General features: G+C 42.9%; 1 protein-coding gene and 1 long non-coding RNA gene across 3 annotated transcripts in view; both read left to right on the plus strand.

Annotated features, from left to right (window-relative positions):
* LOC126999986 (RNA-binding protein 24-like) overlaps window positions 1–20,000 on the plus strand; it is a 101,942-nt gene that overhangs the window by 26,545 nt on the left and 55,397 nt on the right. For both annotated transcript variants that reach the window (XM_050863335.1, XM_050863336.1), the window contains exon 2: window positions 17,190–17,331. In XM_050863335.1, the coding sequence (XP_050719292.1) occupies window positions 17,190–17,331 (142 nt within the window). The remainder of the gene's footprint in view (window positions 1–17,189; window positions 17,332–20,000) is intronic.
* Window positions 8,133–9,031, plus strand: LOC126999989 (uncharacterized). The gene is made up of 2 exons (XR_007753684.1): window positions 8,133–8,179; window positions 8,287–9,031. It is a non-coding gene; the product is annotated as an uncharacterized LOC126999989 (long non-coding RNA).

Raw genomic sequence — 20,000 nt, forward strand, 5'->3', positions numbered from 1 at the left:
CCGGCCACTTGTCTCGCGCATGTATTGGTTCACCTGTAAATCACGTCCCCCTCCCCTTAATATCACGTGTACGGGCTGAGAAAGGTGTGTCATGTGTGTGTGTGTGTGTGTGTGTGTGTGTGTGTAGGGACAGTGGTTTACTTCTCTGTCCCCCTTCTCTCTTTTATCTATCTATCAGTCTATCTGCTTTAGTTCTGTAGTGTTCTTTTAGTATTGTTTCTTTATCTATCTACCTATATGTCTATCTGTATTCGTTCTGTAGTCATTTTTAGTATAGTTCATCCCTTCATTTAAGTACCCACACACCTACCGAGCAGCCACGATAAGCCTGTGCTCCTACGATACGAGGGCATTGGGTAGCGGGGCAAACTCCTCTCTCTATATATACTCATGTCTTCCAAGTTAAGCCGCGGCATTCACTGAGACTCGATTGCTTTAAGTTTCACCTTCACTATTTAACACTGAGATAATTAGTCGCCATACATAAAAAAGACATGAACCATAAATTTGATCCTGAGGAATGTTCTTCGTTGTATTATTTTTTCTTCTTGGATTAATTTGTAGTTCAGATGAAATTGTTTAGCTCCGGAAGTTTTGTTGTTGATAACGAGGAGGAGAACGAGGAGTAGGAGAAGGAGGAAGAGGAGGAGGAGGATTAGCTTCTTCATTCTTTATTCAGATTCTTTAGCTTAGAAATATGTTTAGGTTAGTGTTAGCAAAGGGTGTTAGTGTTACGTGCTCATTAGGAAGAGGAGGAGGAGAGGCAAATCAGAAAAAAAGAACGGAGGCGGAAAGTATAAAAAGGAGGAGGAAAAGTAACAGGATATAGAGGTTTATGCAATATATGTATGTGCATGTATATTTTAAGTGTATGCATATATACAAACTTTTCCTTTCAATGTACAGGTAAGGAAGAATAAGAAGAGTTTTCTATGAAGGAAAAAAAAAGTCTTTGCGCTGAAATTTTCGCAAGCATTCCTATTGTTTTAAGTGTTTTCAGATTATTTTCTTTACACGATATTCTGTTCTCTCTCTGTCCGTCTCATTTCCTCTCAAATTAACAACTAAATAATGACATAAAGCAAGAAATAAGGAAGACGACGAAGAGGACGCAGGCTAAAATAACCAACCCAATTATTATCTTCTAGTCGTCGGCAGGAGCCCGACCACCACCACCACCACCACCACCACCACTACTACCAACCAACAACCACCAACCACCATCATCACCACCACCATCACCACCACAACAACAACCTCACGCGGGGATAAAATCGAGACTACTTCCACTCCTCCTCCTCCTCCTCCTCCTACTCCTACTACTACTACTCTCTTCGGACTAAATGCGTCTTGAAATAAAGTGGCGGTGATAACTACTACTACTACGCGTACTACTACTACTACTACTACTACTACTACTGCTACTACTACTGACGAGCTTGCGAATGTGTATGGTGGTGGTGGCGCCGTCCCCCCTCCTCCCTCCCTCTCTCCCTTTTGTAGTAAGTACGTCAAAGAAAACGGAGGTGTGGGAGTGTGTTGTAAGTACCCACGGTTGCCCATGCAAAGAAAATGGGATTAGTGACGTGCGTGGTGTTTGGAGAGTTACTGTTTTATTTTTTTTTTCTCTTCCTGATTTCTTGATTTGATTGTTTTTTCTTGATTTTAATTTCACTTCATTCTGATTTTTACGTATTTTCCCTTTCTTCCTCTTTTCCTCTTTTTCCTGACGTTTTTTTCTTTTGTTTGTTTGTTACTTTTGCTTTGTTTTTTTCTTGTTTTCTTTTTTTTTCGTTTTCTTTAATTTTTCGTTTTCATTCACTTCTGCCTTTCCCTTTTTTTCATTTTTCATTACCTTCTCTCTCTCTCTCTCTCTCTCTCTCTCTCTCTCTCTCTCTCTCTCTCTCTCTCTCTCTCTCTCTCTCTCTCTCTCTCTCTCTCTCTCTCTCTCTCTCTCATTACATTCTGTTTATTTTAACATTTTATGAGCTCAAGTTATCTCCACTACCTCCTCCTCCTCCTCCTCTTCTTTTTTTTCTTTCTTCTTCTTTTTCTTCTTCGGTATCCATATTTTTCACTAAATACTCTCCTCCATTTATATCCCTTCCTTCCTCGTCGTCCTCCTCCTCTTCCGACACTTTCGTTTTCTCTTTTCCCTTCTTATGTTGTTCTGCCGTGGTGTGCTTTTCACTTCGTATGGCTTGGTGAGGAGTGATGTCTTCTGTATGGTAGGAGTGACAATAGTTGATGTAGTTGAAACCAACCAACCAACCAATCCACCCACCAACCTGTATACACGCACTTTCTTGCCAACACGCGGACCCCCTCACCTCCCCCCTACCCTCCTCGCACAACCCAACACACCTACCACCTATTCTCTCCCCATCCCCTCTCCTTCCCCACAGCCCCACCAGCCGTTGCCTTTCTCTGTACTATGTAAATAGCCTTCCCTGATCCACTATCCGCCATCTGGTGACCCTCGATTTCGCGGACTAACAGGGAAAGAGATGTCCGAAAAACGCGAGTCCGAATTTTTAGAATGCTCGTTCAAATTCGAAAATTATATAATTAAAGTTTTCTTTCTGAGTAAGAGAACACTTTTTCCACGACGGTCGTCCTCGCCGCGCCCGGCCCAGCTGACCGGGCCATAATATTAATATGACGGAGCGGCCGGACGCCTGCGTCCCATTTGTCATTATGGTCGCGTGGAGACAAGCGGTGCTCGTCCAGCGTCAGTCCGCTCGTAATGTTTACCGTCGTGCAAGGGTTTGAAGATGCTCGTTGGCCTTGCCAATATCAGAGTTGTTTATAGCTCCATACCGCTTACAAGGGCCGCCCACCAATGCGCCAATGTCAAGCTGTTTAATCAGCTCAGTCTCAAGCACTCATGTACTTTTTTGAGATTTGTTTGTTAAAGTCATTGTTGGCCACAAAAATGATGAGACAATAGTAACAATGGATGGATGTTGATATAAAGTCCACTGTCCTTACGCTCACGGCCAGCCGCTGCAAACAATGCACCGCCCTGCACGCCACCTGACGGCCGTCCCGCGAGGCGCGGCGTGGCGCACCGTGCTTCCAGAAAGCGCCGGTGTAGACAGAGGAGGAATGTCATGATTCAAAAGGTTTTCCGGAAAATTCGAAACCCTGACACTGAAGGTCCGCAAAATCGAGGGGAAACAGAAAGTACTCTCTTCACAATAACAACGGAGAGGTAATAAGTGTACCATTGAGAGTTTTTGAGTAAGCTGTGGTTGTTCACTAGTAGTTTAATATTTGTCTTGGAGTTTTCTAAAATGTCTATAATTATAATTATTATTATAATTATTTTTATTATCATATTTTGTTTATTATTATCACAACATAATTGCGTGTTTTATTTTTTCTGAGTGGGGTTGCCGTGCCGTGTGTGTGGTTTGGACTGACTTTACATTTTTTCATTGAATTTATTCATATAAATTTGATGCGACCTTTTGTTGTGTTGGTGTTCCTCTTGCTGTTGATGTTGTTGTTGTTATGGGTGTTCTTGCTGTGGTTTTTGTGTTTTGTGATGAGATTGATACGATCATATTATTATTATTATTATTATTATTATTATTATTATTATTATTATTATTATTATTATTATTATTATTATTATTATTATTGTCACTGCCACCGCTTCCACCGCCTTCATCCTGTGATACGTAAGCAGCTGTGTCTTTCTGCGTTTGGCGATAATCTTAGCATCGCAAACCCCGAGTGGCGTGCCGCTGTCTACTGCAGATCCTCCCTCGGTGCTGAACTCACTGGACTAGAGTGACTTGTTGCTGTGGTTGATGTTGATGATGCTGTTTGTTGGTTGGTTTGTGTTTTGATGTGAGTGCTTAGCTGCGGAGTAACTCTTTCTTTGTGATCTGTGAAGAGAAAGAGTCTAAAGGAAATGGAACTTACACTCCACAACAACTTGAGAACTCGATGAAACCCAACCCCAAGAGAACGCAGTCGTGGGGGCTCTTCTAAGTAACCCAAAAACGAACCTTGCATCGTATACATAGTTTCTTTTTATTGTTGTGTGTGTGTATGTGTGTGCGTGCGCGTGTTTGATCTTTTTTGCTGTTTGCTCTTTTTTTATCTGATTGGTTGATTAACTCGAGTATAAAGAAGAGTTGTTGTTGTTATTGTTGTTCTTACTGCTGTTGTTTGAGTGTTTTCTTTTTGTTTGTGTTTGTTTGTTTGTTTGTGCTGCCTTTTTGTAATTTGAGCATTTCAGAAGCCTATTTTGTTTGTCATTTTTTGCTTGTGTGTGTGTGTGTGTGTGTGTGTGTTGAGAGAGAGAGAGAGAGAGAGAGAGAGATATTCACTATTTCAAATTTACTTTTCGTCCTTCTTCCTCAGTCTCTTTGTTGTCGCCTCCAACTCTTGGGTGTTTATTTTCATCCTATTCCTCCCTCCCTCTTTCCGTCCTCTCTCTCCCCTCTCCCTCCCTCTCTTCCTCTCTCTCTCTCCGCCCCTCTTCCTCTCCCCCTCTCACCTTGCACTTCCTCGTTCTCCTAAATCTCCTCCCACCTCTTTGTTAACACACACACACACACACACACACACACACACACACACACACACACACACACACACACACACACACACACACACACTTCTGCGTTGCTCTTTCCCCCACTTTTTTCTTCTTTAATCTCCTGCACGCCAGCACACTTTACCGCCCCACCTGCACCACCCCGATCATTAACCTCCCCTCTCCCCCTCCACCTACCCCCCACTCTGCACCTTCTCCCCTCCCAACACCTCTTAATCACACCCTGCCACTCTTCCCCTCGTCCCCCTCACCCCCCCGACAAGCATACCAAGTGTAAGAACCACGAACTTTGAACTCCTCGCCAACGCCTCTATCCCCATCACCTCCTTCAGAAGCCAATGTGTTGAGTACCTACATTGTCACCTCCTCTTCAGCGCTTACATCTCTTCTATAATACCACACCTCACAACACCATCGTTCTTCACCACACTTCCTTCCACTACAAGTCACAAGTTACCCATTTCTTTCCTGCCCATCCTTCTCGATCTCACCAATGTCTCCTCCTTCCTCCTCGGCATCCATTCCCTTCCCTTCCCCCTCAGTCCACTTCTTCACCCACGCCTTCGTCAAAATCCCTCAGCCCCTCACTTAGCTAGACGATTTCCTCCTCGCAAATCACCCTTTTCTTCCTGCCCATCTTTCTCCATCTCACCAATGTCTCCTCCTTCCTCCTCGTTATCCACCTCCTCCCCATGCCCACTCCCTACATTCCCCTAGTCTTCCTCATCACCCACGACTCCCATTCCGCCCACACCTCACCCCTACACTTCCTGGTTTCCTCACCCTCACCCACGCCTCTTCTTTTCCTCCACATCTCATCTCCACATTTCCTGGTAACCATCCTCACTCTCCCCTCCGCTTGCCCCCAAATTCGCCTTCACTCGTGTCTCCAGGGCCCGTATCCTCAAACATTTCGGGGCTTACGTAGAGGTTGTTGTGGGTATTTCCAAGGGTAGGTTTATGAGTCTAGTGATAGTTTGACAAGGCTTCTGCACCGTCAATATGAAAATACACACATGAGAACCCGATTGATTTCCGTTGTGGTCAATGGAAATTTTTGTGGGAGTCGAAAGCGTCTGAGAATTCTGTCCGAGGGCTCTTTAGCCTCTCACGCCTCCTCCTCTCCCCTCACGACTCTCAATATTCAGCGCTACACTTCCTCTCAATTCACTACAACACTTCCTGATGGTGCCTTTTGGAAGAGGCGCGCGCGGTTTCAAGCTATTCCTCCCCTGTCTGGGCTCCATTTTAGGCAACAGCAAGAAAGAGTAAGATAGTCTGCCTCCTCCTCCTCCTGTTCATTTCCTCGCTAGATAATTCACGACCCTCAATATTCAGCACTACAATTCCTCCTAATTCACCGCAACGCTTCCTGATGGTGACTTTTGGAAGAGACGCGCGCGGTTTCAAGCTATTCCTCCCTTGTCTGTGCTCCATTTTAGGCAACAGCAAGGAAGATTAAGATAGCCTCCTCCGCCTTCTGTTTATTTCCTCGCTAGTTAATTCATTAAGGTGGGAATGATTTACGAGGGAGTCTCACGAACGAGGAAAATCACTGACCTATATTTTTTTCTTCCGGGGAACGATTTATGGTCCTGTGTTTCGAAGTGGTAGTTTGCAGTATCTTTTTTTTTTTATCATCAATATCACCTTTTACTTTTTTCTTTTTTTTTTTTACGTTTTTTTTTTTTGATCGGAGGGGCAAATTGCTAGTTTTATTTGTATTTCTTTCACATTTTTCTTCAGAGAGATTAAATGCATCGTGTGTGTGTGTGTGTGTGTGTGTGTGTGTGTGTGTGTGTGTGTGTGTGTGTGTGTGTGTGTGTGTGTGTTAATTTAAAAGTGGTGCACGACCTTCGTCAGGCATTCATTCGTCACACACACACACACACACACACACTACAGACTAGAGAGAGAGAGAGAGAGAGAGAGAGAGAGAGAGAGAGAGAGAGAGAGAGAGAGAGAGAGAGAGAGAGAGTTCTTGGAAATGCAAAATGTAAAGGAGGGGACGTTAGTTGGTATCAGATTCTCTCTCTCTCTCTCTCTCTCTCTCTCTCTCTCTCTCTCTTTCTCTCTCTCTCTCTTTATCTCAGGTTTGAGGATAAGCCTCGTCTTTTCCTCCTCTGTTGACGGGAGAGGAAGGAAAACAGGACGTAGCTTAAATGTCACGTTTAAACACACACACACACACACACACACACACACACACACACACACACACACACACACGAAGAAGTAGGTTTTTCTGTGACTACATTTCCTCTGTCCTGCTCTCCTTCACTTTATCTTATCTCATTATCTTTCCGTTGTTTATTTGACTTAGCTGCTCTTTATCCCTTCATCATCTATCCCTTCCTCTTTGTCTCTGGTTAGCGATAGGGAACGATTGAAAAAAAAATAATAGGACCCCCGAAGAAGGTTACTAATTTTCTCTCATTCTGTTATTTTCCTTATTTATTTTCTGGTTTGTTTGCTCTTCTATATTTTTTCTCCTTTAGCGTAGCATTCAAGGAGGTGATCTATTTGTTCCTCGTCGTCAAAAGAACTGTCATATGATTTTAAATTTAACATGAAAAGCTGAGAAGGTTAAGGAGAGCGAGGAGATCATGAAAAAATTGCTTGACCAAAAGATTCATAACCAAGCAAAGATCAAGGGCGACGTCATATATTGCTTGAGCTTCTGCGGCGTAACAAAGGAAGCAAAGAAAGTTTAGTGAAGTAGAATATGATTACGTATCCCTGCTCTTCCTGTTGTACTTTCATTGTCAAGAGTTTGCTGAGGTTCCTTGTCGGCAGTGGCGGCGATGACTGTGCTGTTGCGGGGAAAGCTTCATAACATTTAAGGCCGGTATTATAAAACACTTGTGCTTCTCACATCAACTCTTTCTAAAGGTCAAAGAGGGAATCAGTCGGGTTCTAATGAGGGTTTCTTTAGGTTCATGGTATAGAAGAAGGGTCAAACAGCCACCAGGGTCATACAGCTACTCCTGGAAATGCCCACAACTCCTACGAAAGTCTGGTCAAATTTGTGATCTTGGGCGACGAAATGTTTTGTAATACGACCCTTAAGAAGCTCGGGGCAAAAGGTTAATAGTTACGTACCGGTGTTATCGAGACCATTATTACTCATCCCCCCCCCCCCTCTCTATCGCTTACTTTATCTTTGAGGCTCAAGAAACCATTGCGTCTCCTACAAATGTGGTAAATGAACGGAGGCGACGTGTGTAGGGCCAAGTGAGCGGCTTTTGGTCTGTGGCAACGGTGACGCAGAGGCCGCACGGAGAAGCCTCGGCACCACGACCACGTCTGAGTCAGCTCGCCGCGGTGCAGGTGTTGGAGCCCAAAACTATGAACGCTTTGTGAATCCGATCCCAGATATCACGCGGTTGGTCGTTTTATTTCAACCGTTTTGATCATGTTACTTTTTTTTCTAATGCAAAACGTCGGTAGCTAACTCTGTCTTTCCCTGAGAGGCACACACCCCTTATCATTTTAGGCGAAGCTCCGATCAAATGGGACCCGTTTAATTTTCTCTAACTTTCCACAACTTATTTTCTTCAGTTTAGAACGTCATTAGCAAGGTTTTCTTTTTCATGTAAGGCGAAGGTTCGATCGAATGGGACCTGTTTAACTTTCTTTTTAACTAACTTTCAATTTATTTTCTTCAGTTTAGAACGTCATTAGCAAGGTTTTCTTTTTTATGTAAGGCGAAGGTTCGATCAAATGGGACCTGTTTAACGCTCTTTTTAACTAACCTTCCACAACTTCTTTATTTTAACCTAGTACGTCACCAACAAGGTTTTCCCTCCCCAAAATACCCCCACCCCGGCCTTGGCTCGCCTCCAACGCTGCAAAGAACAACAGCTTATAAAAACGGTGCATGAACGAAAATAAAACCGCGCTGCCTTAATACGGGGGAGAGCTTAACAGACTTTACAGCTTCACGAGTTGAGGGGAGTAGAGTAGACTAATCTTTCGGTGTCTCTCAGTCCATACAAACCGAGAATAACAATGAAAAAACACATGTACACCAGCCAAGGGATGAAATAGTATCGTCAGCTGCCGGTACAAAAAAAAAGACAACACACTGAAATAGGTGGAAATGATACACGCGAGTCGGGAAACGAGATAATTCATGGCCCAGTAAACTTTTAAAACGACTCAAGGGAATATAATAGATGGCTCCCTTCCGCAGTAACTCTAATAGAAATAATATAAATAGGCGGGAATAATATAACAAAATAATACAGAAAGAGGAAGAATGAAGATAGAAATATGAGGGATAGAAATGGGAATAATAGTAATAATGGAAATAGGAAGTGTAGAAGTAATAGAAATAACAGAAATATGCGGGAATAATAGAAATAAGAGAGAGGAAGAAATCAGATAGAAATAGGAGTAATAGAAATGGGAATAATAGAAATAACAGAAATAGGCAGAAAAATAATAGAAATAACAGAAATATGAATTGTAGAAGTGATAGAAACTGGAATAAAAGAAAAAAATAAATTGAAATAACAGAAATAGACAGAAAAATAATAGAAATAACAGAAATATGAATTGTAAAAATAATAGAAATTGGAATAAAAGAAAAAAATAGGAATAAAAGAAATAGGCAGAAAAATAATAGAAATAACAGAAATATGAATTGTAGAAGTAATAGAAATTGGAATAAAAAAAAAGGAATAACAGAAATAGGCAGAAAAATAATAGAAATAACAAATATGAATTGTAAAATATTAGAAATTGGAATAAGAGAGAAAAAAAAAGAGGAATAACAGAAATAGGCAGAAAAAGGATATACACAAGGGTCGGGGAACAAGATGATTCATGAGCCGCTAAACTTTGAACACGACGCAAGGTAAAATAATAGACCACTCCCTGCCACACTAACACCTGACCCACGGGACTTATTTATGACTCAACAGATGACTCCCCGGGGTAAAACATCGACTACCGACACATTTATTGGTGGAAGAAATACGAAATACGGATACGAACGAGTCGAGGAAAAAGTACTCGACCCAAATTTAAGAAGTGAAAAATAATACCCACATAAAAACATCAGCTACCCACACATTTGTTAGCGGAAGAAATACGGTTACTAACGAGTTAAGGAAAAGTGTTCGAGATACATTAAGAAGAGAAAAACATTTAAAAAAACATGGTACAAAAATGTTTTAGATGGGAGGTTAACGCTTTTAGGGAATAGTTGCGACGGTTGACGGGTGATATTTTTTTTCGACTAAAGTTATATTATAAGCAAGAAAGAAAAATAGCTTAGATAAGAGAGTAACTTTGAGGGGAATAGTTGTGACGATTGACACTAGTGAGATTTTTTTCTCGACCGAAGACGGAACGAAAACAAATATAGCTAGTTGTTGAAGTGAGTGGATATAGTAAATTCTAGAAACGTGTTAGGGTAAGAAATTAATCAGCAAGAGTTGTGGAAATGTGGCCAATTCTCGAAAAAAAAGTATCTTGTAAAGGAAAGAGAATTAATCAACAGCCTTTAGCACAAGTGGGAGAGCAGCTGCCCGCGTCAGTCTGATTGCGGAACACACACACACACACACACACACACACACACACACACACGGTCCCCACACCCGTTAAGTATCCTTGCCTACGTACATCTTTTTCGTTCTCATTTCTCACAGCACAAAGAGACCAGGCTTGCCAGTGAACCATTTTCTATACGTGCGCAGCCAAAGCAGTCACCAAGCCGTAAATAAGTACGTTGAACCCCTTTTATCCTGCTCTAACTCATCGGCTGCGCATCAGAATCAATGGTAAACCACAAAGAATCGTACTATGTTTTTTCCGTTTAGTGGCGTGACACACCGCCGGCTGCGTTATCTTTTCATGAACTGACGTCAGCCTAGCCAGTGGTGCAACAGGGGGACTGATCAAGGTATAAAGAATCGAGGAAGCTTCTCAGTCTTTCCTAAAACTGGTGTCACATTTCAACCGTCCTCCAGAAGCTTACGATTTTCTCTCCTAAAAAGTAACGTTGCTTACTAGTGGTGGAACAAAGACAACGGCGAAGATATAAGCTACTCAAAATAGACGCAACTACTCAATGTTTTCTTTAATTGGCCTGACACTAGGTAGCCGTTCTTGAGAAGTCTATAAATTTGCCTTTCAATTGAGTAACGTTGCTTATTGGCAGTAGTACATCAACACAATGGCAGAACTACGCAAAAATGACATATTAGCTATTCATATTCTTCGAAACGCAAGTACTCGAAGTCGACAAAATTTCCCTTTTCTTTAAGTAACGTTGTTTATCAGTAGTGCAAAACGAACAATAACAAATCTTTACAAAATCGATGTAGCTATGCAGTCTTTACTCTTTAATCGGCGTAGCACATGTAGCGGAAGCGCAAAGCCTGACATAACCCTTGGTCGACTTTTTGGTATCTTTCCCTTTAATCCGCTTCCTCCACTATAAAAAAAAAGCTTCATCTCCCCAAAATAAAGTCACATTGGTCGGCGGTGCACAAGGAACAATGGCCAGGCTGTTAAGAGTCGACGTAGCTACTCGGTCCGTCCTTAAATAGCCCTCCGTCAAAAGCCTATGAGCGCGTCTTCTGGGCCACTAACGTAAACACTCTGCGGTTGCTTACTTCGCACCGGCCAATGGGAGGGCGGCGCGGGTTAAACGGCGGCTGTGATTGGTCAGTGAAGCGTTGATGGCGAGGTGTGGGCGTTGTTTTTTATGTGTGATTTCTAAGTTGTTTTTTTGCACGATTTTTTTGTTCTCCTTTTCACGTTAGATTTTCCGCCACACGAGAGAGAGAGACTATACGATGCATTTCAACCTACAAGAACACACACACACACACACACACACACACACACACACACACACACACACACACACACACACACACACTTTACTCTTGCTCTACATTTCCAAATCTTTACTTCGCATCACATCTCTGTTTTTCCGCTCCTTTTAAGCTCAAACACACACACACACACACACACACACACACACACACACACACACACACACACACACACACACACACACACATGAAACTAGGCGAAGCAAAATAGATGAGCTGGAACGCAGTAAGAGGAGGAAGAAGCGAAGTAGGAGAAGGAAGAAGACTCGCAGAAGAAAAAAGAGGGGGAGGAGGAGGAGGAGGAGGATAACTTTAACCTTTGGCGTGTCAAGAAATATTGCTTTTGGCGCCAGCAGGAAAGGTGGTAGAGAGACATTAGCGAGTCTGCGTGGGCGTCAGGGAAGTCAGTTGGCACGGCGCAGAGAGAGTGGGAGAGGGAGAGAGAGGGAGAGGGAGAGGGAAAAAGAGAGGGGGCGGGGGAGGAGGGTTTTGAACTGACTTAGGAGAATGAGGAAGTTTTTAAGCTGATGGCAAAGTATGTCTTAAATAACGAATGAATTAAGGTATGCGTAGTTTCCTTTCAGAGAGAGAGAGAAGGGTAGCACGTATAAATATAGAAGGATGAGGCTTGAAATTACCCATTGAAACTTTAATTGGAAAAAGAGATAATGAATATGATTGACTGTAATTAGCGTGGGTGTGTGATGGCGGAGGATGAAGAAGAGAAGGAGTACGAGGAAGACGGAGGAAAATAAGAAAAAATGAGATATGATAAGAATGTGGAAGAGAAAACATAAAAGAAAAAAGGAAGTGTTTAGAGATGTGAGGTGTGGAAGAGGAGAAGGAAGGGAAGAGAGAATAGGAAGCAGAAGCGAATGTGAGGTGTGGGAGAGGTGTAGAAGAGAGAAGACGGAAATAGAAGAGAATAAGGAGGAAGAATTGAGTATAGGGAGAGATGTGATGTTAAGCAGAGATGAAGGAGGAGAAGAGAGAAGAGAAAATAGAAGAGGATAAATAAGAAGAGTAGGAAAACATGTGACGCGTTACAAATGTAGGAGGAGGAGAAAGAAGAAAATGATGATGAAGAAGAGGAGTAGAATATAGGATTGGGGTAGGTAGAAGAGAAAAAAAAATCGTGAAGAGGAAGATGAAGAAAAGATGTAAGTCGTGGCAAAGTTGTAAGAGAAGAAGAAAGAAGAAAGTTACAAAGAAGAAAAGACGTAGAAAGTGTAATGCCTATAAGAAGTGCAGGTGGAAGAGAAGGCTGAAATTTTTATAGAAGCGTAAAAAAGAAATGTAAGGTATGTCGGGAGTGTAGAAGGAGGAGGAGAAGGAGGAAAGTGATAAAAAAGCGAAGAAAGAAATACGAGTCATGGAAGAAAAATGGGAGGAGGAGAATGGAGATAAAATATAGAAGCGTAGAGAGACATGTCAAGGCGTGGTAGAAATGTAGACAGTGGAAAAGAAAAGGAAGGAAGGAAGGGAAATGGAAAAAAAATATGTAGAGAGTGGAATAGGAGTGAAAAGGAAGGAAAATAACGTACAGCAAAAGAAAGAGGGAAGAGAAAAAAAATGCGTGTGGAATAGGAAAGGAAGGGAAAGAAAAGAAAGGAAGGGAAAGGAAGAGGGAAGCGAAATGAAAAAAAAGAACGTTGAGTCGAATAGGAAAAGAAGGGAAGGAAAGGAAAGCACAGGGAAAGGAAGGAGGGAAGAGAAATAAAAAAAAATGTATAGATTATAATAGGAGGGGAAGAGAAGGAAAGTAGGAGGAAAGAGAGACTAAAAGAAATAATGAAGAGGAGAAGAAGTGAAGGAGAGGAAAGGAACGCACAGAGATAGAAGGAAGGAAGCGAAATAAAAAAAGGAAAGGAAAGGATCACACAGGGAAAGAAAGATGGAAGAGGGATGAAAAGGGATAAAAGAATGAAAAGGAAATAAAGGATAGGAAAGGAAAGGAATGCTCTGGGAAGGAAAACGAAGAAAAGGAAGGAATAGGAAAGGAAGGGAAGGTAAAGGAATAAAAAGAGAAGAAAGGGATGTGAGTGATACTAGCAAAGAACGCAGGTGTGGTGTAGGAACGCAGGTGTGAAAGGTGAATGTGAAGGTTATAATCAGTGAAGGTGGTAGCGTAATTATTTGAAATGGCACGCGTGATATAATTACAGCGGGTGAAATAAGTAGACTTGGGAGAGTTATTTTAGAAAGAAGAGAGATGGAGGAAGAGAATGAAGGGAAGTAAGGATAAAAGGGGAAAGGAAAAAGGAGAATGAGTTATTAAAGAAAGAAGAGATGAGAGAGAGGAGTAAAGAAGGGAAGTAAGGATAAAAGGGGAAAGGAGAAAAGATGATGAAGGAGAATGAATTTATTAGAGAAAGAAAAGAGATGAGAGAGAGAAGGAAAGAATGGAAGGAAGGGTAGGAAAGGGAAAAGAGAAAGGAGGATATAGAAGAATGATAAAAGGAAAGAAGGTTAGACAAGGAAAAGAAAAGAGGAGGAATGAGAAAAAAAGTATAAAGTGCGAAAGATGAAAAGAGAAAAGGAGGTGCACGAAAAAGAGAGAGAGAGAGAGAGAGAGAGAGAAGGGGGTTATGAGACGGAAGGAAGAGGTATCATGTGTTCCAAGGATTACCGCGCTCGGCCTACCACCCGTGACACCCTTCTCTCTCTCTCTCTCTCTGCCACTGCGTAACTCCTTAATCCCCTTTTCCTTCCTTCTCGTGTTTCCTATCCCTTCCCTACCCCTCCCCTCCCTTTCCATCCTTTCTCTGCCCCTTCCTTTTCTATTCCTTTGTTGTCCTTTCCTTTCATCTCTTTAATTTTCTTCCCCTCCCTTCCCTCCCCCCTCCCCTTTTTCCTGTCCTTTCCTTTAATTTCCACTCCTTTCCCTCCTCTTCCTTTCCCTTAATTTGCCTGTGCTTTCCTTCCTCCCTCTTTTCCCTCCCATCCTTTCATATATCTTTCCTTCCTTCTCCTGTCCTTTCCTTCCCTGTCCTTCCTCTTCCCTCCTTCTCCTTCCCTTTGCTCCCCTCCCTTTCCTTTCCGTCGCTTCCCTTGCGCCCTCCGATGCGTGGTTGTTTCGCCTCGCGTTACCCACAATCCTCAGCGCCCTTCGCGTCAGATTACACGAAGCATATAAATAAAACCCGAACTGCCTTCCTTGTCCGTGTTATATTGTTATCACGTTCATTTTGTCATCTTTATTGAACTAATTTGTCGAGTTGTTCTTAATTTGCGATTCAGTATTTGAAAGTAAAATTGTAGCTTATAGTTATTTGCTAGTTTTCTTTCTGTTCTTATTTTTACTGTATTTCTTTCTATCCATTTTTTTTCTTTCTTTCCGCCTTTCTTTGTTTTTCTCTTTCTTTCTCTTTTTCTCTCTCTCTCTCTCTCTCTCTCTCTCTCTCTCTCTCTCTCTCTCTCTCTCTCTCTCTCTCTCTCTCTCTCTCTCTCTCTCTCTCTCTCTCTCTCTCTCTCTCTCTCTCTCTCTCTCTCTCTCTCTCTCTCTCTCTCTCTCTCTCAAAGGGCGTCGACCAGTCTGCTAATGAGTGTCTCCCCGAAGCCTCCCGCCCCGCCTTCAGCACCAAAATACATGAAGAAAGCTATTTAATGAGCCTCGACACATTCTTAACATTCCCGCCAGAAATTCGAGAACACTTTTACCGCTTTTACCTTTTATTGTACCCGAGACTTTTTGGACCCAGATATGACTTTACATTCTATAGTTATTTCCGTTTATATGTGATGACTGACGTTGCAGCCCACATACATAGGCCTACATACACATACACGTACATAGATATATATATATAGATGCCCACTTCTATATATGCCTACGTAGAATTGCCATCCCGTGTATGTTATCTCCGTTTTATTGAGGTTATCGCCACATGCTCTATTCACACACACACACACACACACACACACACACACACACACACACACACACACACACACACATACTGGATAATATGCGAGTAACAGAAGACTAAAATAAATGATTAAAAATAATGTTAAGAAAAAAGAAAAGGAAGTAAATCAAGAGAGAGAGAGAGAGAGAGAGAGACCAAATAAAGAATCAAGCGAACATTTTTTGGACGGAATTAGGCAAAGGAAAACAAGTGAGGAAAGGAAGAGATAAGAGGGAAGAGAAAAAAAAGAGATTAAAATTCTTCCTCGTGATACGTAATATTGAGTCATCATGAACAGCAAAAGTTAATGATAAAAAGATAAATAAATGAAATAAAAGCGTTGAGTTAATAGAAGAAAACGTTGTTATAGTAAAATGTTAGATACGAATTTCTTTCAGCATACTAGTTTTAGGTGGTTAGTCTCTCTCTCTCTCTCTCTCTCTCTCTCTCTCTCTCTCTCTCTCTCTCTCTCTCTCTCTCTCTCTCTCAACATTCCCCGAGCCGCTGCCAACATCGCCCGCCGGTCAACTCACATCCTGCCAAACACACACACAAACACACACACACACTCTCTCTCTCTCTCTCTCTCTCTCTCTCTCTCTCTCTCTCTCTCTCTCTCTCATATGGAAAGCCCCTCTTTTTTACGACCTGTACATTCTGCTCCTCCTCCTCCTCCTCCTCCTCCTCTGTTAACCCTTCCTCTTGTTTGCTTAGTCCACACACATAAGCACTTCACCTGTTTGCTCACAATATTGGGGAGGAGGAGGTAAACGAGGAGGAGGAGGAGGAGGAGGAGTGACGACTATAGGGAAAAGAAGGGGAACCGGAATCCTTTATCAAGTGTCTAATTAGATATATCAGTCGACGTTGATTTATAGGTGTGCTGATCCTGTTAAAGGTGTGTTCGTGTGTTGGTGTAGGCGTTAGGCTTTTGTTTTTTATTGTTTAGGGAATTGAGAGAGAGAGAGAGAGAGAGAGAGAGAGAGAGAGAGAGAGAGAGAGAGAGAGAGAGAGTTTTAGATTTCTTATAATATTACGTAGGTATTTGTTTATTATTTTTCTCAACATACATATAGCTTAGTTATCCTTTTGTTATTTATTTTCTTTATTCCTTTTCTCAGTTCCACTTTTATTTATTTTATTATTTTCCATTCGCTGCGTCTTATAAATTTTACCTAGGCCTATATCCATCTCGGAACGTTCTCTCTCTCTCTCTCTCTCTCTCTCTCTCTCTCTCTCTCTCTCTCTCTCTCTCTCTCTCTCTCTCTCGTAAGCTGGTGGTAGAGGGGGAGGGGGGGAGGGTAAAGGTATGAATGGAGAGGTTGACGCCCCTTCTGCAAGTTAGGACCGCCCGGCCCCTCCCAGGTGAGCTTAGGGCAGGTAGACGTACGTAATTACCTGGCGAGACTGTACCTGTTCTACCACCACCACCACCACTGCCACTGTTACCACCACCACCATCACTACGACTGTTTCTACTATTACTGTCACCACCATCACCACCACCACCACCACCACCGTCACTATCACCATCACCACCACCACCGTCACCATCACCATCACCACTTTTATCATTTATCGGTCTTTTTCTTAATCCCCTTCTAGCTTCGTTTTCTTTTTCAGTTTTACTCAATTCCTACTTGTTACACACACACACACACACACACACACACACACACATATCGTCTCTACACCCTTTTCTTCCCTACTCTATATTCCCTTGCCGTAACCAGTCACTCTCTCTCTCTCTCTCTCTCTCTCTCTCTCTCTCTCTCTCTCTCGCCCAGCACCCTCCACCCCCACTCCTTCCTCGTGTCTTGCCCCTCCTCATCGTCATCTCTCCTTGTCTTGCAGGTCACTATGGGGGACAAGATCGGGGCTGAGCGGGCCATCAAGGAGCCCAACCCTGTAATCGACGGCCGCAAAGCCAACGTGAACCTGGCTTACCTTGGCGCCAAGCCCAGGGGCACGGCGGCAGGTGAGGACTCTCTCTACGGTTCGTATTACAAGCCAGCGTTCTGTTATCCCTTTTACTAACAATGCCACAACCTCCATCCCTCCTTGTCCCTGGCCGACCTCCTCTCCCCTACCCAGCCTCTGTCCTGTGTGTGTGTGTCGTACTACCTGACTCCCTGCCTTCTCTCCCCTCTCTTTCCTTGCAATGCCCTTCCCTTCCCTACCTTTTTTTTCAATTTTTTCCTTTCTTTCTTCCTTTATTTCACTTTCTTAGTCTATTCCTCTTCTTCCTCAACCCGTATCTTCAACACCTCTCTCTCTCTGCCTGTATTCCCTCTCCTTCCCTTCCTATCCCTTCTTTTTCCTTTCCCTTTCCTTCCCTGCCCAGCTCTGCCCTCCTCTTCCCTTCCTTTCCCTTCCCTATCCCTCTCTTCCCTTCCCTTCCCTTCCCTTCCCTTATCTCCTTGTCTGACTCCTCTGTTCTTTGTTTCTTACTATTTCTGTCCTTGTCCTTGTTCTTCGCTGTCTTTCGTTTAACGCACGCTCTCTCTCTCTCTCTCTCTCTCTCTCTCTCTCTCTCTCTCTCTCTCTCAGTAAGTCAGATATTTTAAGCCTTGTCCTCATTTTCGTTCTCTCTTGTTTTCTTTCTTTGTTTTTCTTCCTTACTAGTGCTTTTATCCGTTCTTTTCTTCCCCTTTTCATCTCTTCCTTCCTTTACCCTTCCTTATCAGTCATGTCCCAGTTTTCAGTATTTCGCTCTATTCCTTTTCTTTCTTATTTTATCTTTTATTCTAGTTCTCTTCTCTGTCGCTTCTGACTCGTGTCACCTTGCTGTTTACCCTCCTTCTCCTCCTTTTTTTTCTTCCATTCGCTTCCTCATTTTCCTTTCCACCCTTCTTTGTGTCTGCCCCCCCTCCCTCCCCTCCATCCTGCGTCATCTCACACCTCTTACACTCTCTTCCTCCTCTTTCCTCCCTCACAACCTCCCTTCTTCCCTCCCCCACTCCCTCCCTTCTTCCCTCCCTCCCTCCCTTCGAGTCTTGTTACAAGCCACTGTGTCCCTCTCACCTTCCTCCTTTCCCTCCTCTTCCTCCTTCGTCTCACCTGTTTTCTCCTTTTTTGTACCCTCGTCCTCGTCCTGCTCCTCCTCCTTCCCTTGCCTGGCCGAGCCTAACAACCCATAGCCTAAGGTAGTCTTAAGGATATACTATAAGGTGGTATTCCTCGCGCCGCTCATCCTCGTCTGTCTCTGTCTCATCACACAAGGCGGGGCGAGGCAGACGTAATGTCGTTGCCACGCTTTTCCTTTCTCAGGTTATCCAACATCCTGTTCACTGCTTTCATTTTCTCTTGTTTAGTCAACTAGGGAGGTATGCGATCTTTGTCCTCTACCCCGGAAAGGACTCATGTCCGGGTTTTTGTCACAATCATGTGACCACAAAACAGACCGCATCGGGCCATGGTGTGTCCCTTGTGAGGAAGAAATAAACTATTTTTGGGGGTTACGGATTACTAAGAAAGGCTGTAGAGAGAAACATAAGAGCATAAAGCTGCGAAAAAATTTCCACAGGGTGTAGATAAGGGTAAAAAATAACTGGACACAATGTTAACTGCTACCAGGAAGAGGCCGCACTGAATGTGAGATACAAACTCTACTTGGATCAGTTACTTGGATCCTAATTACAGGAACAAAATTGTAGACCACTGTCTTCAAAATTCTACGTGGTGATAATAATCAAAAACTGTATCTCATTATTAAATAAATGACACATAATTATTAAATGATTTGATAAAGAAATGTATCGGCTCAGCCAGATTTATAAACCGTCAGGAGTTCATCTTTGCGGACAGATTTTTGCGTTGGTTAGTTAGATCGGAATTACTTTTCCTGTGAATAATTGACGTAAAGATGGTTACTTTTTGCTTAAGATTTCCAAACTGATTATAGAGTGATTTGTATAGCGTGAAGGAAATGAACTTGTGCTTTTGTTGTTCCAACAGCCAGGCCTTTGGGCGTGGACCCTCTCGGTTTTGCGACTTAGACATAACTACTGCACCACCAGGTGTGTGTGTGTGTGTGTGTGTGTGTGTGTGTGTGTGTGTGTGTGTGTGTGTGTGTGTGTGTGTGTGTGTGTGTGTTAAAACTGCTTCATTTGGCAGGGTTGAGGGTCTGGAAGCTGACCTTTTCCCCTCATAAAATACTGAATTAATATTAAACATCTTGCACTGATGTAAAGTTATAAACAAACCTAGAGTTTGACCAATACAAATTTCTTCCACAAATTCAACCTTTTAATTGTTATACACACTGCATGCCTCCTGACCTCCACCCACTGCCTCACCCTGAAGCTGTGGATGGACGGGGAACTGAGAATGTTGTCCATTATAGTTTTATAATAATGTCCTTAGTTTTCAAGACGTATTGAGGAAAATTAAGGATTATAGTTATAGTATGGGTACAGTCTTGAGAGAGAGAGAGAGAGAGAGAGAGAGAGAGAGAGAGAGAGAGAGAGAGAGAGAGAGAGAGAGAGAGAGAGAGAGAGAGAGTTGAGGGTCATGAAAATAGGCTATTGAACTTGTAATTGTATTCCACTTCTGCTAACACGCACATGAACACACATGCACGCACGCACGCAAACCTCTCCGGTAGCTCAGTGGAAAAAGCTCTGCGCAGGAAGGCTTCGTGGCCTGGCAGGCGGAGGTTGCAGT

The sequence above is a fragment of the Eriocheir sinensis genome, chromosome 17 (assembly GCF_024679095.1).
Source record: "Eriocheir sinensis breed Jianghai 21 chromosome 17, ASM2467909v1, whole genome shotgun sequence".
NCBI lineage: Eukaryota > Metazoa > Arthropoda > Malacostraca > Decapoda > Varunidae > Eriocheir > Eriocheir sinensis.